Source organism: Pipistrellus hanaki (genome assembly GCF_964339955.1).
Source record: "Pipistrellus hanaki genome assembly, chromosome: 19".
Classification (NCBI taxonomy): Eukaryota; Metazoa; Chordata; class Mammalia; order Chiroptera; family Vespertilionidae; genus Pipistrellus; species Pipistrellus hanaki.
Window position 1 is genome coordinate 25,070,607 of NC_140521.1, and position 25,192 is coordinate 25,095,798.

The window sequence follows — 25,192 nt, forward strand, 5'->3', positions numbered from 1 at the left end:
AGGGTCGCAGGATCCCTGTTAGGGGGCTGCATGCTACACCTGTCTGCCTTTCCCCAGCTCGGGAACGTGATTGGCCAGCATGCTGGGAACCAGACAGACAGCAAAGCAAAGGAAGATGCTCTGGCATCTCGGCGACAAGCGTTCCAGACCCAGGGGCCTCCCCGCCGTTCTTCCCTAAGATCCCGAGCAGCGGAAGAAGGCCGTCTCCCACGGAGAGGAGGAAGGTGACCCTGCTGTCTCCGGGCGGCTCGGGTGTCCCCACGCAGGAGGCCCGGCCCAGGCACCCAGGCCAACCCCACTGAACTCCGATTTGGGGTAGAACAGTGTGTTCTCTCAGCCCCGTGCCTTCCCGGGATCAGCCAGAGGCTGGGCAGCACACACTCCTGCCCCAGAAGCTTTCGATGAAAACAATTGGCATTTTCTGAGAGACCGTTTTCATGGGGCGACCCAGTCCACACACAGTGCGCACAGATACATGAGAAAAGTAGGAATATAAATAAATGTTACTCAGCGTTACCGTATTTTGCTTTTTACGACAAAATGTACATTTCTTGTTGCATCTGTAGACACCTGTGGCCTGTCTGACAGCGCACCCGCGTCTCTCACACATTCACACGGGCCGGGATCACACCATCCTGGACTCACCTCGGTGCTGCACCAGCGTGAAGATGAAGGAGACCCAGATCCGGAGGAACGAGGAGTAATTCATCCTGGAATGCCAAGCAGAGAGGAAGGCCACAGCTCACAGACCTGGACAGAGCTCAGAGGAGCTGCCTGGGCCTCCCCGGCCCGATGCCCAGGAAGCAGTGGGGACGGACGGAGTGAGCGGCCGCTGCCCCGAGGCTGGCAGGACCCCGGTTCAGTGCTCCAAGGACAAATGAGAGGCCCCGAAGCAGCTGGGACGTGTGATGAGTTCACGCCATCACCGGGACATCACACAGGAGCCTGGGGCAGCAGAGGCCCCTGAGCAGCGAGCAGTGGGGCTCCGAGCGCAGGCCTTGGGGTCCCCTCGGAGACCCGGCTCCTCCGGCTCTCAAAGCAGCTTCCGATGGGGGTCACGGAAAGGTCACTGAGAACAATGCAGCCCTCAGGTGGGGAAGCCCTGGGTGCGTGTCCGTCCCCACAGGTCACCCACGACGGGTCACCCACCGTCAGAGCGCTGACCAGGGTGGAGGCCGCCCAGCCTGACCCCCGCCCCGCTGGGTGAGCCGTGCAGGGGGCAGGCAGAGGGCCTGCAGGGCTGCTCCTCGGAGGACAGTGAGGACAGGACTCAACACGCCAGCGAGTGGTCAGTCCGGCCAAGCGCCCGGGGCTCGTGGCCGGGGACCTGCGTGCCTCTCGGGGGAGCAGTGAGCAGGTGCGCTGCCCCAGGGGAGCAGGCAGTCCGGCCAGGCTGAGCTGCATCTCCTGGGCACACCCACCTCCCCGAAACGGGGCAGCCAGACCCCTCTGATCGGCCACCCCTCAGCGCACCCCCTCACTTCTCAGGCCCCCGGCGCCTCAGCCACGGGCCTGGCCCAGCGACCTTGCCGGGGGGGGGGGGGGGGGCAGGGGGGATCCCCAGCTGCCAGGCCCACCGAGACCTCGGGGCTAGTGAGGCGCAGCCTGGAGGGGCTGCGGTGCCAGAGACCCGAGCCCTTGGCACTCACACCCACGTCCAGGAGACACGGCACTGACCTGTTCGTAGAGCCTGGAGGAGCCGGTCAGGAATATTAAGCCAAATCTTGGGAAACCAGGAAAACTCAGGCAAAACACAAATCCATGTCAGTTCTCCCCCTCCTGCTGCCAATTATTGCTGATTCCTGAGATGGTGTCTGAAGCCCCTACTCTTAGAACCAAAAATTCCGTTCCCTGCACTCGAGGCAGCGAGTGTTGAATTGCGATCGAGTGTTTCCTATTGATTAAGGAAAAGGGAATCTAAGATCAGTTTCAGGATCCTGGAGAAAGGCTCCTTCCTGAGAAACCAAACCTCCCCACCTCAAAAGGAGATTCAGATGGAAATGTCAGGGACGCGGAGTGAAACCCCGAGCCTTTCTGATCGGGATCGCTTTGCACTGAGGAACACAAAAGAAACCCCCCTTCCACCTTTGTACCAAAAAGGCACCGGGATAGCGTTACAGCATTAGCATTCGCCAGCATGGGACTGCAGCGCAGACAAAGCTGCTCCCACAGGCGGACGGAGCTGCTTCTGCTCCGTCTTTCCCGTTTCTGTGGTGCAGCCGATGCACACTAGCTGCACACAGTGTGTGCCCAGGTGTGCACGGAGCAGGCGAAGCAGCCGTCTCACCTCCCGTGCCATTCCTTCCCTCTCCTCTCCCACCCACCCTGTGGCGACCGGGCCTTATAGCAGAGCGGAGGGAGGTGAAGGACGGAGGTGGACTAAGGGAGGTGAAGGAGCGAGGTGAAAGGGGAGGTGGAGGGAGGATGGTGAAGGAGTGAGGTGAAGGGCGAGGTGAAGGGAGGTGGAGGGAGGTGAAGGAAGGAGGTGGAGGGGAGAGGTGGAGGGTGAGGTGGAGGGTGAGGTGGAGGGGGGAGGTGGAGGGGGAGGTGGAGGGGAGAGGTGGAGGGGAGAGGTGGAGGGTGAGGTGGAGGGGGGAGGTGGAGGGGGGAGGTGGAGGGGGGAGGTGGAGGGGGGAGGTGGAGGGGGAGGTGGAGGGGGGAGGTGGAGGAGAGAAGTGGAGGGGGAAGGTGGAAGGGGAGGTGGAGGGGGAGGGGGAGGGGAGAGGTGGAGGGGAGAAGTGGAGGGGGAAGGTGGAAGGGGAGGTGGAGGGGGAGGGGGAGGGGAGAGGTGGAGGGGAGAGGTGGAGGGGGGAGGTGGAGGGGAGAGGTGAAGGGGGGAGGTGGAGGGGGGAGGTGGAGGGGGAGGTGGAGGGGGGAGGTGGAGGAGGGAAGTGGAGGGGGGAGGTGGAGGGGGAAGGTGGAGGGGGAGGTGGAGGGGGGAGGTGGAGGGGGAAGGTGGAGAGGGAGGTGGAGGGGAGAGGTGAAGGGGGGAGGTGGAGGGGGGAGGTGGAGGGGGAGGTGGAGGGGGGAGGTGGAGGAGGGAGGTGGAGGGGGGAGGTGGAGGGGGAAGGTGGAGGGGGAGGTGGAGGGGGGAGGTGAAGGAGAGAAGTGGAGGGGGGAGGTGGAGGGGGAGGTGGAGGGGGGAGGTGGAGGGGGGAGGTGGAGGGGGGAGGGGGAGGGGGGAGGGGGAGGGGGAGGGGGAGGGGAGAGGTGGAGGGGGGAGGTTGAAGGGGAGGTGGAGGGGGGAGGCGGGGGGGGGAGGCGGGAGGTGGAGGCTGGGGGGGTAGGCGGGGGGGGGAGGCGGGAGGTGGAGGCTGGGGGGGGAGGCGGGGGGGGGGAGGCGGGAGGTGGAGGCTGGGGGGGTAGGCGGGGGGGGGGAGGCGGGAGGTGGAGGCTGGGGGGGTAGGCGGGGGGGGGAGGCGGGAGGTGGAGGCTGGGGGGGGAGGCGGGGGGGGGGAGGCGGGGCCAGGAGGTAGGGAGGGAGGCGGAGGGGGAGGTGAAAATCGCGGGCTCCTCTTCCCCAGGAAAAGCCTGGCGGGCCTGGAACCCTGGGGCCCAGGGAGTCCCATGGAAGGGAGAGGGGAGGTGGACTCCTTCTGACAAACATGGGCAGAAATAATTGACTTTCAATGTCTGTGAACAAGGGGAAAGCATGTTAAGGTGGATGAAGAATGAGGAAGATTGGCTAAGACGTAAACTAAGGTTACTATAATATTCACAACATTTAGGATGTGAGGGCGATGTGGGGGGGGCATCTGTCACCCTGTTGGTGGCCAGGGTTGATTCGGCTGATCTGGCTTTTGGGCGGGCGTGCCCCTCCTCCCTCCCAGATCCATGCGCGCCCCTCCCCAAGCTGCGCTCGGTCACAGAGGACGACCTTCCCCAGAGGAGAGGATGGTCTTCGGTCAAGGGTAACGAGTGGCTGCGCTCCCTGCGAGAGCCCCCACAAGCTCTCAGGACACTCAGAGTGAGGTTTGTTTAGACCAAAAGCATGTCAGAGCAGCAGTGGGAAATGTTATATGACCCCAGGTTTGCCTCTGAGCAGACAAAGCCGTACAAAAGCATGTGATTCCATTTTGAGCACGTTGCCTGCAGTGGACAGGAGTGTCTGGGGAAGTCGTTTTTTCAGTGTAAATCTAGTGTCTTTCTAAGAACCCGTGGTGTGCGGCACGCTTTGCACACGGGCTACTCTGTACTGTGAACCCTCCACATACGTTACATCAAACCTTACTTTCCCCCAAGGACGTGTTTATGTAACGGAAAGTCTAGCCTTGAAGCCGCCTCAGAACAAAGCCACGCTGGGCCTCCTGGGTACACTCCTCCTTCCCGGTCGGAGGCATCCCCCCGGGCCGGTGCGGCCGGGGCAGAGCTGGCCCTGCTTTCCACCCTGCGGCAGCTCTGCCTCCCCGCGCAGGAACGCCTGGATCTCAGGCCTTTGGGCCCACATTACACCCGCCATCCTCCTCCAGGCAACGGATGCCACCAGCAGAGCCAGCGCCCGCGGTGGAGCCCGGGGCGGGGCGGGGCGGGGCGGGCGGACAGGAAGCGGGTCCGTGAGTGTGTATTCCAGGTGTGCCCTCGGTCACGCGTGGAGAAATGACAGCACTCTCTTTCTGCCGTTCTTCACACCTCACCTCTTCCACGTCGTTTATAACGTGTTTCAGAGCAGCGGCCGCCGTGCCAGCTTCGGCTGGAGCAGCGAGGGGCCGTGGAGCCCACGAGCCTCATGCCCGGGACCTCCCGTGGTTCTGGGCGGGATGGAGCCGCCCAGTCCCCTCGGAGCTCCGCTCCTGTGCCTGGCCCTGCAGCTGCAGCGTGTGCTCTTAATGCCCCCTCCCTCCTCCCCCCAGCGTGGCCTCACGTGGGGGTCTGTGTCTGGTCAGAAATCTCTCTATTGACGTGCGGGCAGGAGGCTATCTCTGTGAAGCTGGGACGTGGCACAGGTTTCTGACAAGATGCAGGCAGAAGGTGGTGAGGCTGCAGGGACCCAAGGACCCGCGCTGCTGCCAGGCAGGGACACCGGAAACAAGACCACAGGCACGGGACACCAGGCCCGGCCACCGGCTCCGAGGCTGAGCGTGGACCTGTGAGCAGGGCAGGGTCCGCTCCCGGCCGGGGCGCACGCCGGGTGTGCGGGAGGCAGCTGATCAAAGATTCCCTCTCGTCATGGATGTTTCCACCTCTCTCGCCCTCTTCCTTCCTCTCTGAAGTCAATAAAAGTATATTTTTAAAAATTAAAATAAAATAACTAAAAACATGTAGAATGTTTGTGCTGATTGGTTTTGCTTTTCTTAAGTTTCTTACACGTTTCCTTTGAGAGTTTTGAGCTCAATGAAACAACGCAGTGAGCAGTGTGATGTGAGTTCTCCAGGCTCGGCCTCAACGGTGACGGCAAGGGCACACATTCCTGGGCGGCCCAGCCAGCAACTGGGCACAGCGTGGGACAGGGGGCGGCGGTGGGACAGGGGGCGGCGGTGGGGCAGGGCGTGGTGGTGGAATAGGGTGTGTGTTGGGACAGGCCCCAATCCTGGCCCCCAGAGCAAGGCTTCTGGAAAGAGCAGTGATTGCTGGCGGAGCTGAGGACTGTGTCACATGCTTAGCTGAGGTGGCCCTCTATGCCCACTCAGGGCCCCTTGGGAAAACCCTACAAACACACACACACACACACACACACACACACACACACACAGATACACACACATACACACAGACACACACACAGACACACTCAGAGAGAGACACACACACAGACACACACACACAGGTACACACATACACATAGACACACACACAGATATACACACAGACACACACACACAGATACATACACACAGAAATACACACACAGATAAACAAACACACACACACAGACAGACACACACAGATACAGAGACACACACACACATAGATACACACAGACACACAGATACACACACACAGACACACATAGATACACACAGAGATACACTCACATGCACCCATACACACAGATACACACACACACACACACACACACACACACACACACGGTCCCTGAGCAGGTGCACACACATGCACCCATACACACAGATACACACATACACACACACACAGATACATACACACAGAAATACACACACAGATAAACACACACACACACAGACAGACACACACAGATACAGAGACACACACACAGATACACACACACATAGATACACACAGACACACAGATACACACACACAGACACACATAGATACACACAGAGATACACTCACATGCACCCATACACACAGATACACACATACACACACACACACACACACACACACACACACACACACACGGTCCCTGAGCAGGTGCACACACAATGGAAGTTTCTCTTTCCAGCCAGTCTCCGCTTTGGACAAGGACATTCATCCTGAAACAGGACCAGAGGTCTGAAGAGGCAGCCGCCTCCGAGAGGAGCAGCGTGTCACCTTTTTATCACTTGGTTTCCCCTCCTTTCCAGTTTAACTGCCTGGACATAACGGTGAAGCCAGCCTGAGCTTTGCACAGAGAAGGCGTACTGGCCAGATCGCTCACGGGGAGGCAGAAGTTCCCGCACAGAACCGCAGGCTGGGGAGCTGCGGGCACAGTGCCAGCCGATGACCCGCATGCCCGGCCCACAGCTCAGGGAGGCCAGGGGTGGCTCGAAGGTCAGTGTGACAGGCACTGCCGTTATACACTCGTTTCTGCTGACGCTTTAACCTTGGCAATGAACCGCATGTTGATAAACATTTTGGGCATATTTGTATATACATAATTTATATGTGTAAGATTGATCATATGCACACATGACCATACACACGTGTGCGCATGTATGTGAGTCTGACTGCCTGGGGAGGAGCTGCACTTTCCCCAGAACAGGCAGGGGGGTAAGGATGTCCCCTCCTAAGCACAGTCCCCTCCTCTCCCAACTGCGGGCGGGGCCTTACACACTGGCAGGGGAGGGGAGGGGAGGGGAGGGGAGGGGCCTTACACACTGGCAGGGGAGGGGAGGGGAGGGGAGGGGAGGGGCCTTACACACTGGCAGAGGAGGGGAGGGGAGGGGAGGGGAGGGGAGGGGCCTTATACACTGGCGGGGGAGGGGAGGGGAGGGGATGGGAGGGGCCTTACACACTGGCGGGGGAGGGGAGGGGAGGGGAGGGGAGGGGCCTTACACACTGGCGGGGGAGGGGAGGGGAGGGGAGGGGCCTTACACACTGGCAGGGGAGGGGAGGGGAGGGGAGGGGCCTGGCCGCTGTGAGGGCACTGAGTGCAGGCAGACTCCCCGGGACAGGAGCTGCTGAGCCTCTGGAAACAGCCCCTCATGCATAGGCGCTCAGAAGCCCGAGGGGTGGAGGCGGCCGTGGGCTGCAGTGCCAGCTCTGGGCAGACGCGGGAAAGAGTCTCAGGGCGGGAACTGTGGCCTCCCGTGTATGTGCGGCCCCAGGGGAACCCCTCTTCCCCCAGGCTGGCCACCGGGTGTGTGGAGGCTCCCCGTCCGGAGCTCCCCCAGGGCTCCCGTGGGCAGTGCGGGCAGCAGGGCCACGGACTGGCCCCAGGGGGACATGCGGCCCCTGCAGGCAGAGCAGGGCGGCAGCCCCTGCCTGGGCCGGGTGGTCTCCCCAGGGGCTGGCGGTTCAGGGACAGCCTGCGTCTGGGGGCGCGGTGCTGCTGCCGCGGGTGGTGTTCGGGGCACACAGCGGGAGGCTCCTTACAGCGGCCTCAGAGCGAGGATCTGCGAGGAGAGGCCTCGGGCAGGGCCAGTGCTGTGTCTGAGCCCTCGCTCAGCGGGTGGGTGGATGGGAGTTGGTGTGAAACTCTGGGCCGCAGGCTGGGAGGGAGCCAGGCCCCGGAGGGAGGCTGCACAGCTCCACAGGCGCGCTCAGCGCTGCCCTCAGACAGAGGCCTGCGTGGACGTGCGGCCCAGACAGGCCAGTGCAGGGACAGTCAGGAGGCCGGCCGTGGCCCCTCCGGGCCCGGGGCTGCAGCCCCTCCCGCCGCAGCAGTAAGTGCGGCCGAGGACTCCAGCCAAGGTCAGGAGGAGACAGGAGTGTCCCTTTGAAGAGCAGGAGTGGGGACTCACTGCACGCCAGCAGACTGGCCACGGCGGTCTGAGACGGGCCCCGGCGAGCTGAGCCCGTCGGGGCCGGCTAGCGGCTGCTGTACGAACGCGGTGTCTTACCCAGCGTTCCTGCGGCCTCTGGCACGTGGCCTGCGATCATGGGTTGGCGAATGCAATGTTTCTCGCCTGAACCAGGATCGAGGCTCAGAGGGTTCCATTCAGATCGGACGGATGGCAGTCTGCAGTCAGCCCGCCCGGGGCTGAGAGCCAGACCTCTGGCCCCTCGGAGCGGCATGTGGTCTGTGCTGGCGAGCAGAGTGGGCCCGGGAGCGGGAGGCGAGCAGCTGGGCCTCGGGGAGACCGTTCTGGGGGCGGAGTGAGTCCCGCACGATGCAGAGCTGGTCAGGGAGGTCCTGGGAGCCAGCAGGCGGGCGCCCTGGGACCTCTCTCAGTGAAAACACAGAAAACCGCACCCCACACCCGTGGTCTCTCCACAGAGAAATGTGTCCTTCTCCGTGGCTTTCCTGGTGTGGAGTCCACACTCCCGCCACGGAGAGCGGCTCCGGCGCCGCCCCGGGGCCCTCGTCCTCCCCCTGATGTGGCTCTGGGCCGGAAAGGACTTGGCGGCAGCTCCAGGCTGAACCGCAGGCAGCCCGCCTGCGGCCTCGTCAGGAGCCGGTGCTGCCGAAGGTGTCCGTTCCCTCCAGGCCCCGGTGAGCATGGCCTCTGGCCTTCTGGGGGCGCCATCTCTCTGCAGCCAAGAACAGCCAGCCTGGACCGGCTCCTGGTGCCATGAGCCCCGGCTGGAACATCAGATCAGACACAGCAGCTGGGGCCCAGAAATTCCCATCACAGTGCGCCTGCCGGCCCTCAGATCACCCAGCCCAGGACCGGGAGCCCCCAGGGGGAGGGGAGGTGTCTGCTGCACCCGGACCCCCACCCTCACCCGTCGCACACGTGGCCACGTGTGGGGTGGGGTGGATGCACACGATGAGGCCGCGAGCTGGGTGTTCAGAGGCTCACGGTGTGTGTGTGTGTGAGAGAGAGAGAGAGAGAGCCCGGCAGGTGGCCTGTCAGGGGGAGACCGATGGGCGGGGCTTGCCATGTCTGTGTCAAAGGGTAAGTGTCTGAGGTGGGGTGAGGTGCGTGGCCGGTTGGCCAGTTGGCCAGTCGTCCAGTTGGATGGGCATGGAAGGGAAGGGCTTGGGACTCATGGCCAGGGAGCTGGCGTGGATGTGGGGACAGACAGGGCTCTGGGCTCTGTGGGTTCTGTGGGCTCTGGGCTCTGTGGGCTCTGCGGGCTCTGGGCTCTGTGGGCTCTGGGCTCTGTGCGCTCTGAGCTCTGTGGGCTCTGGGCTCTGTGGGCTCTGGGCTCTGTGGGCTCTCTGGGCTCTGGGCTCTGTGGGCTCTGGGCTCTGGGCTCTGTGGGCTCTGGGCTCTGTGGGCTCTGGGCTCTGTGGGCTCTGGGCTCTGGGCTCTGGGCTCTGTGGGCTTTGGGCTCTGGGCTCTGAGGTCAGACACAGCAGGAGGCAGACAGACACCAGCCACATACTCCACCTCTGCTGTCTCAGAGCCTGTGCCTGGCGCCTATGCTGCTTTCCACTCATGGATGCACTGTTAGCTTTTCCTCCTAAAAGAAGGCAATTAAAAACCTGATGCAAACTTCTGAACTCTTCCATATCTATTACTACATGGTAATAACCACAAACAGTAAACTGCAAGCATCAGTTTCCATTATTGCACTTAGGCTCTGGAACTTGTCTTCAGCAAGGGTTAATATTTGCCTCTAAGTAATACTCATTGTTGTGTTGGCTCTGGGAGTGGGCTGAGCTGATGAAGACAGCTTACTTGTGGGAAAAGAGGCATTGGGGCTTGAGAACCACACTGAGTGGCACTTCTAAACTAGTAACTAGTCAGCGGAATTTTCTAGATCTAAGATCTCAATAATAATTCATCTCTAAAATTTTAAACAAGGACTCAAAGTGTTTTCTGAAGCACCTTTAGCATCTCCTCTAGCCAGGAATCTGCAGTAGCTCTTTCTAAGTAGACCAATAGAACAACACCCCACAGCTAGGGCTGTTGGACACACTTGCTCGCACATGAGCAGTGAAGCTGAGAGAGAGGGCGTGGGCGTAGATGTGGCACCAGGAAGGTCCTTCCTCACCAGGCAGTTGCTCTGGAGAAGCCCTCCCGCCAGGCCAGCGCGGTCTGAGGCGGGGACAGCAGCGGAACCTGGGCTCACATTTGTTAACGATAACAACGCACCCCCCTGCAGAGGTGACACTCGCTCACCGAGGACTGAACGTTAGGTTCCAGCAGAGAGCTGGCTCCCCAGGCAGATGCCATGTGGAGGGCTCTGCATCCCTCTCACAATCCAGGACTGTTGGCTCACAACTGCTCACCTGCCTGACTGCCTCTAACTGCTTCTGCCTGGCAGCCTGATCACCCCTAACCACTCCCCTGCCAGCCTGATTGATGCTGAACTGCTCCCCTGTTGGCCAGATTGCCCCTAACTGCCCTCCCCTGATGGCCTCTTCACCCTTAACTGCCCTTCCTTGCAGGCCATCTTGTAGTGGCCATCTTGTGTCCACATGGGGTGGCCAGCTTTGTGTTGGAGTGATGATCAATTTGCATATTACCCTTTTATTAGATAGGCTTCCTTGAAAAACAAATTTTAATGGTTTAATGATTTCTTCTAATGATGTATTTTTACTGTTACAATAGTTCCTTATTGAGCATTTCAGATAAAAACATTTATGCTAATATGAATAACACATAAGTAACAAGGTTTGAAAGCATCGTTTCTTAGTATAAATTGCTGTAAAACAATTGGAACTTTCAGTGGGACTTTTCATGCTTTGAAGTAGCTTTGCTAAAATGCTTCCCAGGGAAGTTAAGTGGGTAGAAAGGTGGGTGAACTAGAGGCAAGTGCTGTACATTTGTAAAATGGCAAAAATTAGCATAGAGGAGACAGAGGCAGAGGGCTTGAAGGCCTGGTGACAGGTGGCTGAGATCTGCAGGTAGACAACCTGTATTTTCACCTCTCTGCACATTTGCTTACACCGAAATACACCCCCAAACCTCCAGTGTCACATTTCCCCCGCAAATTATTTAACCATGTTTCCACATTTATATCGATGGTGTACCCGTACAGTCCTTGAAGGTGAAATTATGTTGCTAAGTTTTGTATTTTGAGAACTTGACTACAGTGAGTGTGCAATAAATGTTTAACTTGAAAAGCAAAATTCTGCAAAGACACACAAGAAACTAATAAAAGATGAGTATAAGGGTTAGAATTGGATTTTCTAATGTATACCTTCAGACTTCTGTTTGTAAACAAATTGCAATTTAAATCAAGCTTTTAACACAACCAAAGCGATTATAATGTCCTATGTGTATACTCTAATTGTATAGTAAAGCTTATATCTGCCCTCAAATGTTTCAGACATATCAGAAAACACCTTTTCTTCTTTAGTCTGTGTTCAATGTCTGCCTCCTCTTATTCTCATTCATGTATCACTTACAGTGACTAAGGAACTTTCAGGAATGAAGAGTCTGGGAAAAACTCAAATTGAAATTGCAGTATAATTTTTTTTTGGCATGTCCACATCTTGGTGACCATTATAGATAATCGGTATCTTCTATTTTGCAAACAACATTTATGTACTTCTCAAGGCTTTCTTAAAATTTAAGGAGAAACAATAGCAATGGCAACCCCATCCTTTCCCATAAACAAGCCTTTAGTACAGGCTCCATTCGATTATAAACGTAGTTTTTCTTCTATAAATACCAATGTAAAGTTTACTGAACACTGAAGCCTCCTTGATAAAAGTCTGAGTTGGAACCAAGTGACCTCTCTCACCTTTGTCTTCTACTGAAACAAAGTTTTAAGGCTCTAGAACACATGTGTCAAACACAAGGCCCCCGGGCCAAATCCAGCCCGCCAGGCCTTGCAATGTGGCCCGCACCGCGCTGTCATCACTGCACTCCGCTGTCAGTTTATGACATTGTCAGTTTATGACTGTTCAGTAAACCATTCGGCCCGCGATTTAGGCTGGATTTTAGATTTTGGCCCCTTCTCTGATTGAGTTCGACACCCCTACTCTAGAACATCGGTGGGTAACCTTTTCGACCTCACAGACCACCAGTGGCCATGGCCACCAGTTGGTGACCACTGCTCTAGAATGTTCTCAGATTAAAAAGAACTTGTCAGTTTTCTTGCATTATATTACTGGTTCACTTATTGTGTGCAATCTGGCACTTCAGAGGAGCAGTGAACAGCAGACCTGTACCGGCACAGTGTTCCGGTCTGTAAGCGGCATGAGGGCTAATTACATTTGGATTTAGAGCCATCAGCCACATCAGTGCTTTTGTTGTAGAGCAAATAAATGTAGTAAATAGATATTGAGGGACATATCATTTTAGTGTTTTAGCAAAATGTAAGGATTAGCAGTGAATGAGTGTGTGGGAGGCTGTTGAGAACTGAGCAGCAAGCACTGCGCACAGCTGTCCAGGCATGGATCCCACAGCCAAAGGAGAGCACTCGGCGGCCACCAGCAACTCCCGTTTTACCTGTTTAAAGAGAACTGTTTCCTTTATTCTAGTCTGCTGTTTACTGGCTTAATTAATATGTCCGCCACTGTTTCAGTATTTTGAAATAAAGTTATAAAAACACCACTAACTCAACAGAATAATGCTGACCCTCCCTAGTGCTGTGTTGTTTTCTTTAGTTCAGAGTAAGATGGAAGCGTAAGACCACACTCACATATATTATCTTCATACTAGGAGCCCATTTGCAGCAAGATTCCTGCAAGCGGCCACCATGGCCATGCATGCTGCTGCTGTGCCCACCCTGCCCTGCCCTCTGGCAGCCACCTTGCTTTCAGCTTTTCCTCCTTCTTCCTTCTAAGCTGTCTTCAGTCTTCACTCCTCCCTCCCTCAGTGTATGCAAACTAATTGTCATCTTTGTTGTGTTAATTTGCATATTTTCTCTGATTGGCTGTGAGCATAGCAAAGGCATGGTCAATTAGCATTTTCTCTTTTATTAGTGTAGATATCTATACTAATAAAAGGGTAACATGCTAATTAGACTGAATAGACCAGATGTCTTCCGGATGTCCAGAACTTCTTCAGGACAATGCTGTGGCGGCTGCGAGGGCCGAGCGAGGGCTGGAGCCGTGGCGCCCTGCAGTGGCAGCAGCAGCGGGTGAGGGGGGCGGTGCCTTCCCGATAGGCCCAGTCCTGGGTTCCTGGTCCCAGGAGCAGGGAGCCCGGCTTCTGGTTGAGCCACATTCCCTGCTCCCCACCCCCGCTCAGCCAGAAGTGGGGCTCATGGCTGGCGAGCACGACAGAGGTGGCATGAGCTTCTCCTGCCTCCATGGCAGGCGGCAGTAAGGAGCAAGGGGTCCTAGACTGCAAGAGGGATGTCTGAATTCCAGCCTAGGCCCAATGCTTCCCACTGTGAGAGGGCACAGGCCTGGCTGAGCCTCCTAACCCCCTAACCCCCATACATGATTTCATGCACTGGGCCTCTAGTGTGTGTATGTATACACACACACACACACACGTACATATATATATATTGAACATTTTAGTAGATCAGTTTGGGGGGAGGGGACTAAACATTTCTAACATTAACACTCATATTTTTGAAGGAATCAGAAATACATTATATTTTAAGGAAATACAATATGGTATGCTATTCCTTTCATGGATTAACTCAGTTCCTAATTCTCAGTTACCTGAAAAACTTAAAAGTACACGAAATGATGTTAATATTTAATGACCTATATAGTTTTTTTGAGAGAAATAAAGCAATCTTTATTCAATAAGATTTTATATAGTATAAAAAAAATGTACAAATCAACCAATGAACTCCTATGTATAGCCCAGGGACACAGACCTATGTATGTTTTAAATTATCTGGCCAACTCTGAATTCCAAAGTGCTAAGTCTAAGCCAGGGGTCCTCAAACTTTTTAAAGTGGGGGCCAGATCACGGTCCCTCAGAGAGCTGGAGGGCCGGACTATATGAACTACTAATTCCTACTGTAACACCTCGGCTGCGCTCACTGCCCAAAACACCTGGCGGGCCGGATCAGACTGCTCTGCGGGCCGCATGTGGCCCGCGGGCCGTAGTTTGAAGACCCCTGGTAAGCGAAAGAACACATTCTTCTCTAGGGAAGCGCTAGGAAGAAGAGGTAACCTTGCTTGTAACATCCCCGTGCAGGTCACAGCATTTCAGGGGGTGCGGGCAGGTGTATGTGTGTGTGTGGGGGGAGGTGCGGGGTGGGCTGGGGAGCGGGCAGGAGTGTGTGTCTGTGTGGGGGGAGGTGCGGGGTGGGCTGGGGAGCGGGCAGGAGTGTGTGTGTGTGTGTGGGGGGGGAGTCCCCGCAGCCGGGGCGGAGGTGGACTGGTTCAGCCGCACACGGTGGCTCCTCTGGGCGTGGGCAGACCCAGTGTGGCTCCGGGGCCTCAGTGCCGGGCACAGGTTAATTCGAAGCATGCACCAGGACATTGTTGATAAGCGGGTAGCATTCAAATGTCCCAAACTCGAATCCTCATAGAAAATTATTTTTCAAAGGAAAATAGTGGCACAATTTTCTATGTCAAGACAAGACTTTCCTTCTGGCTCCGTTGGCGCAGGCGGTGGCCACCTCTGCGGAAGCCAGCGTTCCCAGGTGCTCCCTCCCTTTGCTTCTAACTTCAGCAAAACCTGAGTAAATGTGTGAAGATGAGGGAAGTGTTCCCAGCCAAGTCCATTTTTTATAAATGCACATAGACATCCATGACACAACCCAGAAAAAATCACAACACAGAGAATGTGGACTTGGATTTTTAATTTTTTTTAAAGATTAACTCTCTCTATATATATTAATAAAAAGTGCAAAGAACATGTTTAAATTATATTCTGAAATAAAATATATATTTCCATCAACTGCAGGGGACAAGCGGCAGGGCCAAGCCCCTCCGCCGACCACGGGCCCCGAGGACAGTGCTCCTGCTGTAACCTGGGCCTGGGGTTTGTATGTTCAATCCAACATGGAGCAGGGAAAGCACACACACAAATGCCCCACGGAGGCGGCTGGGCAGCATGCCTGGCACCACGCCTGGGGGTGCAGACCACAACCCAGACAACACGTGACCGCAACCCGCCAACCCCGCTGACACGTGCCACCCAGCTGACACGGGACCACAGCCCCGCTGGAATGTTGGGCTAGAACAGAACTTCCATTTTGTTATGTAAACAAAATCTTTAAACACAGCATAGTAACATTAGGCCTGTTACACACAGCTCCCGTTTTGGGTTGATTTTCATCAAAAGGTTCAAAAGAAACAAAGAGGTTATACAATGCCTGCTGCTTTCTTATGTGTTTATGGCAATAGGTTGCAGAAACAATAGAAACTTCTAAAAAGACACAGAACTCAGAACTTATTTTCTTTAAAACACTCTGGGATATTTAAAAAAAAAAAAATGATTTCTATGTGGTTTCAGCAGCTACATGCTCACATCAAAAGAATCCCTTGGTTTTGGTTTAGATTTCTTTTATTACTCGCTTTCCTTTTCCCAAACTGAAAAGAATGTCTATTTTAGAAAAGATAGGCGGCAGCCAAGCAGTAATACTGGCTGTGATGGCATTCTGCTCACAGATATGCTCTCACTGAACCTGGAGGAAGTCAGCATCAAAACACTGAGAAAGCAGCAATCAACCACGCATCACTGTGGACTCAAAGGTCCATGGTGCCTTCCCTCCTTGGCCTGTTATAAAAATAATTCTGGTTACAAGTGTCTACGCAGCACCAATTTTATTTCAGAAGAAGCATCTTTACTCAGCCACCCAAACAGGCCTACAAGTACACATGCTCAAATCGCTTTTCTCACTTCTGTAACTCTAAAAGACTGGTAATTTTATTAATTTTGTCTCAATCAAAAATTATTCAGCAAGTTTTAAACCATCAATTACAATGCCCTACAATACCCACGCCCACAGAGAGCAGTCCCCTGCCACGCGCATGCGTGATAGAAGTGCACCTGCCGTCGCTGGCAGGCTCTAACAGTACAAAAGCATCTCATAGAACTCTGTAATATATAAAATATCTTATTGTGACCATCCTGCTTATGATTAAAGCATAACCTACATGCTACCTCTGCCTTCTGTGGGGGACAGTCCGGGGCCACACAACCTCAAAAAATAAGGGTGCATATATCTCCTTGGCTGACAAAGCAAAGGCTCAGCTATCCTATTCCTCTCAAACGTGCCTGCACTCACGCACACATACACAAAGGCTCGATAGTTTTAACCTCATGACACAAGGGCCACACTGCCCACTTCAAAAAATAAGCCAGAAAATTGCGATTGCAAAATAATGACTCTCATCTCTGTGCAGCGTGGCCCCTCAGCCCCCTCTGCTGGGAGGGACCGAGCCCGGAGAAGAGAGGCCTCGTCACCTCACTCCTTTTGGTTCCCACCTTCACAATTTCAGTGAATGTGGACTGGACTCAGGAGGCCTGGGTCAAGGGCTTTACAAACACTGAACCTGAAGTGCGTAAGAGAATAAATACCTGCTTTTATGGCATAGGAAAGTTTAAAAAGTAACAGTAATAAACACAACACCATATACATGAAGAATTTACAAGCCACCCAAGAAACTTCCTAAGAAACTCACAGGAGTGGTGGAATCGATGAAAAGGTCAAACACCATCCTAATGTTCTCTGAGAAGTCCTGCGTGCGCACGCCTCCTGCCCGCCTACGCTAAATCTCTGCACACAGGGTGGACCAAGAAAAACACATTTTAAAGGAAGAGCCTGTACTGACTGACAGAGGAATGGAACAAACCAAGACTTCAGAGCAGGGAAGGAACCAGATTTCAAAGAAAAGTGCTTTGAATATTCTTCTGCAAAAAATCTGACTTGGAGGCAATTCTGAATTTGGACACTTGTATTTACTCACAAATCAGAGTGGTGCTGCAGGGGCAGCTAAGTTAACTGTGACACCAGGAGGATCCTTCCATACGGCATCACCAAGTCCCAGGAGAGACCTGGAACCAGAGCTCCTCCGATTCTAGTCCCCTCTCTCACCACTGAGTGCAGGAGCTAGCCCTTCCCACAAGGACCCTGACTGCTCCAGCCCCGCGGAGGGAGGCACTGCCCATGCCGCCCTCATCCTCATGGGTCTGATGCAGCAGGCATCCCGGTGCACACAGTAAGATGGGGTTTCCCAGTCATCCTTTCGGGAGGGAGGGCACACGGGCTGGAGATACGGTCAATTCTGCCGGCAGGGCTAAAGAAATCCCGGTAAAAAATACCTCAAACAGCCCCCACCCATTCCAGGGATGGTGTGTGTGTGTGGGGGGGGGGGAGGGGTGCGGGAGTTTACACCTCCACCCCCTAAACAAAGCAAAGCAAACCCAAAGCAAACCCACCTGCTCCCTCCTAAAGATAACCCGGAAACAGTGCCCTGCGGAAGTCCTGGGTGTGTGCAGTCGGTCTAGAGGTCACTTGGTTTTGGATTCCACATAGATCTTGTCTCCATCCCTGATGCCGAAGGAGTGCAGGGCCCGGGAGCTGTACTTCATCTCCTCGGGGCCGAAGGGCGCCTCGTGGTCAAAGTGGTAGAGCAGCATGCTGCTCGGGGGCAGCTGCACGAGGCTTTTTAACTGTTTCTTCAGTTCTGCCACTGTCTGGTCCAGACGAATGCTCATTTCTTCCACCTGATCGTTGAAGTGGACTTGTACTTTCGCACTGCTCTGGGGTCTTAGATCCACTTCTGCCAAAGGCTCCAACTTCCCGTATTTTGTGATCAGTTCGTGATACCTGGAAGGATAAACAGGCAGTGTGAGCTGACGCCATTAGTAACTGGAGTCCAAGCTATTTCCCAACTCCGGGTAAACCACACAGCTGTCCCCGTACCGATGGCCACAGTGGGATCTGTTACCGGAAACGCGGCCCTTTGAGGCTCATAGGGAACCACGTCCTGTGGACACCTCCCCTGAAGATGGTCCGTGCCTGCTGGCCCTTCCTGCTAAGAGGAGGCTCAGCAAGGAGAACTGAGCCTGAGAGGACACGGCGTAGAAGTCGCTTTCGCGGCCCAGCACAGGAGGCCGCTCTGCGCACTGCTCCTTGGTAACACAAGGGAAGGGGTGGGTGGGCCGGCTGCTCCTGAACCCGGAAAAGTCATGTCTTACAAACACCCAGGGCGTGCTAGCCTGTTTGAATGGTCCAGCCCGGTCTCATGGGCTACAATACAAGGAATCTGTGGAAGAGTCTAGAATAAATTCTTGTAAAAAAATGGTAAATGGGGGATACAAGTTCCTCGATCCAGGCAGTAATAAAGAGCAAACAATATCAACAGGAAAGTGAATATAGAGGTGTCTGGGGCCCCATGTGAAAATATTGTTTCCATTATCAGCCTTGGAGGACCTGATTTTACTGAGGAAGCTGAGCAGTTCCCTAAAACCCAGAGAGGGGACATGCTAGATCTGATATTAGCTTTATTACAGCCATAAGGTTAACTCATGACCAGAACACAGTGGTCACAAGATTACTCTCCACCTCTCCCTCTCTACTTTTGGTTTTAGCTTAGTTAAATCAGTGCTAACTGAAGGCTGGCAGGAACACAGGAGACACAGTGAGATTCTGTGGTCAGAGATGGAGGCGAGCAATGCCACCATAGAAGACACCACAGGAGACAAAGGGCAAGGCCAAGGGCACCGGCCTTAGAGTGGGAGACGTCCTTACCACTAGCTGTGTGGCTCTCTATGACGTCCTTACCACTAGCTGTGTGATGGGTACTTGCTCAATCCTTTAGGATTTCAGATTCCTCATTAGTAAAATTGGGATAATAAATCTGCCCTTCCTACCGAAAGTCTTAAAATTATCTAAAACTAGAGGCCTAGCACATGACTAAATCCTGCACCTGTCGGGTCCCCTAGGCCTGGCCTGCCACCAGGGCCGTGTCCGAGACGCCTCGCATGCCCCCGGGATGCTGCTGGCGCCCCGCCTCGCCCTCTGCGAGAGCCGCTGCTCCTGTGGTCCTGACGCTGTTACGGCATCTCGACCACAGGCCTTACGATATAGGTAACAGGTGAGTGACACTTTGTAAATTAACTTCGTAACAAATTAAAAAAATGAACATTACACTCCTACTGTTCTGGAATTTACATTATTAAAACACACACACACACGCCTTAAAATATATATATAATTGAAGAATATTTAGATAGAACTTCTTGGAAAAGGTAGGGTTATAATGAAGCAAATTACAGAATCTTCTCCCAGGACGTGAGCTTTAAACAGTGCTTTTGAAAAGGGTAAAGAAATCACCAGCAGCAGTTAACGGAAGAAGAGATGTCAACCAAAGGTTGTCATCTCAAATTCAATGCCAACAGGAGTCCCCGCATGTGGTGGCAAAGGGGAAGATTTACTCAGTGAAAGCAGCTCAGCTGTGAAAAGCTCGGAGGTGGAACAGTGCTGCTGAAGCCCTCGCTTTAAAGCATGGCGGAGATAGCTCAGCATGAACTGCTCAAAGTGGCTCAGTGCTACGGCTCCAGTCAGGGGAAGGCAGTCATGTGGAAACAGAACGTGTACTCCATTGAGACAAAGGTGAAGCTGGCTTATGGAGAGAAGAGTGTCTGCACCCAGTCCCTGATTGATCCATTTGTATGCAAATGAGGATTCCAAATCTACATTAGTCCAAATAGCACTTCCCTGATTGGTCAGAATGGAATGCTCTGATTGGTCAGTGAGGAGCAAATGCTATATAGCTGCACAGCTCCAATTAGACAAGGAAAGTCTCAGTCCTATTGGTCGAATTTCAATCTTAGGAGCTCTCTTATAAAGGTCAACTGAGACAGCAGGAGCCCAGTGCAGAGTTGTGGCTGCCCGGTCCATGGCTTTCCCCTGAAATGCAGAGTGCACCAGACCTCTGTAAATAATGGCTGCTAGACTCAGGAAAAACTCCTATTTGGCAGGTATATTCTTTCTTGGGTCAACAGAAGGAATAACCTTATTGCCATAATCTTTTAAAAAGGAAAGAAAGATCTGCATTAGTGATAAGCTGTGGATTCATAAACTGGAAGAGCTTTCTCATTTTTCTGTTCCAACCTCTTCCTTGAAATACCTTCTGAATTGCAAAGATGGGAACTGAAAACTACATTTCCCACACTCCTTTGCAGGTGAGCTTTAGCTTATATCAAGCACATTCAATACCCCGAGGGTGAGAAATAATGAATTTAGTAGGTACAATTTGGGTAGAGGCTTCCTAATTACCAGATTGTAGTTCAAGCAGTGTGTTTCTGGCCATAGCTTGCTGATCTCCAGATCCCAGCTAAGGTGGTGTGACCCAGCACCAGGACATCACTTCCTGAATCTCTCCTTACAGGGTTCCTTGGTCAGCTGGTTCTGTGGTAGCAATCTAGAGACAGACCAGTTCTAGGGAGAAAGACCTTCCAAAGATGTTGTCAGCACCTTATCTTCTGTATTAAATTCCTTTCTTCTTAAAATACTGCTGTGAGGTGATGTAGGGGAATGGTAGTATGCAAGGTTCCCTTGGTCTCTCCCTTTGAATTTTCAAAAATTTCAACAGCTCTAATTCAACAAAGGAATCCCTGCTCAAAGCACGAGTCAGCTGAGAGACCCACACACTGAAACAGCTAAAGGTGGGTAGGGTAAGTTGGAACAAACGGGGGAGGCGAGGAGAGAGAAGAAATCCAGTTATGGCTGGCACTCCACTCAGCTGGGAGGAGCAAAGAGATTCCATGGGCACTCCTGCAGCAATGAGTAGTATGAGCTGTAGCTGAGCCCGAGACCTAGGCAAGGACACGGCATGGGGGTACGACTGTGGCTGTTGGGTGATCAGCATTCCCAACAGAGAAACAAAGCCGCAGAGCCCTGGCCCTCTGTAGCCTCCCTTTGCCCTTGGTGTCAGGCTGCAAAGTACATTATCTGCAAACCCAAGAACAGATACTACAGAATTACTTTACCCTTGAGCAAAGGGTACACAGTCCCGGGGCAGGGTGCAGGGTGCAGGGGGCACCCCGTGAAGGTCTAAGGTCATCATTACCAGGAGGACAAAACAACAAAGAAGCTGGCCAGTTCCCCAAGCCCAGCCCACTGCCACATATTATGGCTACACAGATGGGAGCCTCTCTCTGGCTATGGAAGACAGCAATGGGATTTCACAGAGCTAAGAAAACCTGTGCTATTTAGTGCCACCTACTGGAAAAGAATAGAAAGACTTCTTCATATTAATCTGTTAGAGAAGTGCCACTTACACACTGATGTCAAGACAGAGAAAGAATCAATCAAATGCCATGAATAAACCAAGGGATCAAGGCAACTTAGAAAGAAATGGAAAAATCTCCAGAAAGCAAAATTAAAGACATGGAAATATGTTATATAAATGGCAAAGAATTCAAGATTGCACTTCTGAAAATACTCAGTGAGATGTGAGAAAATAATACAGGCAATTTAGTGAGCTCAGAAAACAAATCAACAGAGAGACAAAATGGCAGCCGAACAAATGGACCTGTTCTGAGCCTAATCCCAGAGCAGATAGAAGGAGCGTCTGAGAGTTGCTCGGGGGAGTGTTAGTTGGCAAGCTAAGGGGTAGCAGAACTCTAAGAGAAGGTAAGAGTCTGCTGGACAGGATTTATGACCAAGCAGCCCACAATGCAGCTGAGACCTCTCCCGGAGCTACAGGCTCAGAGGGAAAACTACTCCATCCTACAAAGAAAAGAGGATTTTTTTTTTTATATATATATATATATATTTTATTGATTTTTCACAGAGAGGAAGAGAGAGGGATAGAGAGTCAGAAACATCGATGAGAGAGAATCATCGATCAGCTGCCTCTTGCACACCCCCTACTGAGGATGTGCCCGCAACCAAGGTACATACCCTTGACCGGAATCGAACCCGGGACCTTTCAGTCTGCAGGCCGACGCTCTATCCACTGAGCCAAACCGGTGCCAGCAGAAAAGAGGATCTTATCTGAGGTCTGAAAAACCCACAATAGTGGAGCCCACCAAACAGCTGTGACGCCCCAATTGGCGCAAACATGTGGATTCAAGGGAGTTCTTCATTCACCCATGGAAAGGAGAAAGAGAATTACATAACTAGACATCCTGAAAAGAAAGACCATGGGAGACAAAGAAATAGCCCGCACATGAAAGAAAAGCAGGCATCACCAGAAAAGGAAGTAAACGAATTAGAGGCAAGCAATCTACCAGAGCAAGAATTCAGAGTAATGATCATAAGATGGCTAAAAAGAATGGGAGACAAATTTGACAATATGAGTAATTACCAAGAGGAAATGAAGAAGAACCAAGAGGAAATGAAGATGAACCAAGAAGAAATGAAAAATGACATCACTACTATGAAAAACTCAATAGAAAGCATCAAGAGTAGACTAGAAGAAGCAGAGGACCGCATCAATGAGCTAGAAGACAAGATGGGGAAAAATACCCAATTAGAGTAGCTTCTAGAAAAAGAAATTAAAAAGCAGGAGGAGAGCCTACGGGAGCTTTGGGACAATACAGAACAAAACAATATTAGAATAATAGGGGTTCCAGAAGAAAAGGAAACTGAGGAAGACATGGAAAACGTATATCAAGAAATAATGACATCTGAAACCGGTTTGGCTCAGTGGATAGAGCGTCAGCCTGCGGACTGAAAGGTCCCGGGTTCGATTCCGTTCAAGGGCATGTACCTTGGTTGTGGGCACATCCCCATTAGGGGGTATGCAAGAGGCAGCTGATCGATGACTCTCTCTCATCAATGTCTCTAACTATCTCTCTCTCTGTAAAAAATCAATAAAATATATTAGTAAAATAAAAAATAATGACAGAAAACTTTCCTGAGATAGAGAAGAAAAAACCCACACAAATCCAAGATGCTCGCAGAGTCCCAAGCAAAATGAATCCCAAAAGACCGACTCCAAGGCACATTATAATTAAATTGGCAAACACCAATGACAAAGTAAGAATCTTAAAAGCAGCCAGAGAGAGACAGAAAGTTACATATAAAGGAACCCCCATCAGACTAGCAACTGATTTCTCAACAAAAACTCATCAGGGCAGAAGGGAATGGGATGAAATATACAAAGTTATGCAAAGGAAAGGTCTAAATCCAAGAATGCTGTACCTAGCAAGGCTTTCAATCAAAATTGAAGGTGAAATCAGGAGCTTCACAGACAAAAAAAGACTAAAGGAATTTATCTCCACCAAACCAGCAATGCAAGAAATGCTAAAGGGTCTACTGTAAAAATAAAGAAATAGGAAGCAAAGGCCGAAACCGGTTTGGCTCAGTGGTAGAGCATTGGTCTGCGGACTGAAAGGTCCCGGGTTCAATTCCGGTCAAGGGCATGCACCTTGGTTGCAGGCACATCCCCGGTAGGGGGTGTGCAGGAGGCAGCTGGTCGATGTCTCTCTCTCATCAATGTTTCTAGCTCTCTATCTCTCTCCCTTCCTCTCTGTAAAAAATCAATAAAATATATTTTAAAAAAATAGGAAGCAAAGAAGGAACACATGGGGTATAAAATAAAAATGGCATCAAATAAGTACCTATCAATAACAACTTTGAATGTAAATGGATTAAATGCTCCAATCAAAAGACATAGGGTAACAGATTGGATAAGAAAACAAGACCCATATATCTACTGTCTACAAGAAACCCATTTCAGAAAAAAAGACTCACACAAACTGAGGGTGAAGGGATGGAAAAAGGTTTTCCAGGCGAATGGAAATGAAAAAAAAGCTGGGGTAGCAATACTTATATCTGACAAATTAGATCTCAGAGTGAAGGACATAACAAGAGATAATGAAGACCACTTCATAATACTAAAGGGAGCAATCCAACAAGAAGAAATAACCCTTGTAAACATCTATGCACCCAATACAGGAGCACCCAAATACATAAAAAAGCTGCTGTAGGACATTAACCTGTTAACCGGGGAGTTCCCTTTTTAATTATGCAACCTGTAACGGGCGCATACTCTTTCACTAGGACGTGTCAATACGTCACGTCCAGAGGACGTAATTTCATATTATTATTTTTTTTATTTATACTTAATTAAAATAAATGAAATATATATTTTTTCATTTATTTATATATAAAGCACAAAGGAAAATACAAAATCACTAACAAATAGAAAAGAATACCAACAAAAAAATGGAAACATCGAATTAAAAAATTATAAATTTTACAATTATAAAGATTACAAAAAATATATACCGTCCCTCTCAGGGCGCAACATATATTTCAAGGACGTATTCATATGTCCTACCCGTTCCTGATATTGTTTACGTTTGACGTATTTATAAGTCCCTCTCGGTTAAAAGTTAAGGGAGAGATTAATAGCAATACAATCATAGTAGGAGATTTTAATACCCCACTGTCACCTTTGGACAAATCATCTAAACAAAAAATCAGCAAAAAAACATCAATCTTAAATGACACACTAGACCAGATGGAATTAATCAACATCTTCAGAACATTTCACCCCAAAGCCACAGAATATACATTCTTCTCAAGTGCACATGGGTCATTTTCAAAGATGTTGGGACATTGGCAAAGTCTCTTCAAATTCAAGAAGATAGAAATCATATCAAGCATCTTCTCAGATCAAAGTGGCATTAAATTGGAAATCAACTACAATAAAAATAATCCAAAGAAATCAAACACATGGAGACTAAATAGTATGCTATTGAACAAGGACTGGGTTACCAGAGAAATCAAGGAAGAAATTTTAAACATCATGGCAACAAATGACAATGAAAACGCAACAATCCAAAATCTATGGGATACAGCAAAAGCAGTTTTGAGACAGAAGTACATATCTCTACAAGCCTATTGCAAAAATCAAGAAAAAATGGTAACAAATTATCTAACTCTACAACTCAAAGAGTTAGAAAAAGAGCAACAAGAAAAGCCCAGTGTAAGCACAAGGAAGGAAATAACAAAACTCAGAGTGGAGATAAATGACATAGAGACCAAATAAATAATACATAAGAAAATAAATCAACAAACAAAATGAGTACTTTACAAAAGAGATTGAAAAAAAGAACCAAACAAATTCTGAAGATGACGAACTCAATAAAAGATATCAAGAATAAACTAGCAATCACAG

General features: G+C 51.5%; 2 protein-coding genes across 4 annotated transcripts in view; both read right to left on the reverse strand.

Moving 5' to 3' along the window:
• Nucleotides 1–709, reverse strand: part of TECTA (tectorin alpha) — a gene marked incomplete at its 5' end in the record, with an annotated part of 118,912 nt that extends 118,203 nt beyond the window's left edge. For both annotated transcript variants that reach the window (XM_084868413.1, XM_084868412.1), the window contains one exon: nucleotides 646–709. In XM_084868413.1, the coding sequence (XP_084724539.1) occupies nucleotides 646–709 (64 nt within the window). The remainder of the gene's footprint in view (nucleotides 1–645) is intronic.
• Nucleotides 710–14,889: 14,180 nt separating this feature from the next.
• TBCEL (tubulin folding cofactor E like) overlaps nucleotides 14,890–25,192 on the reverse strand; it is a 71,269-nt gene continuing 60,966 nt past the window's right edge. For both annotated transcript variants that reach the window (XM_084868434.1, XM_084868435.1), the window contains exon 8: nucleotides 14,890–17,880. In XM_084868434.1, the coding sequence (XP_084724560.1) occupies nucleotides 17,562–17,880 (319 nt within the window). In that variant the 3' untranslated portion in view covers nucleotides 14,890–17,561. The remainder of the gene's footprint in view (nucleotides 17,881–25,192) is intronic.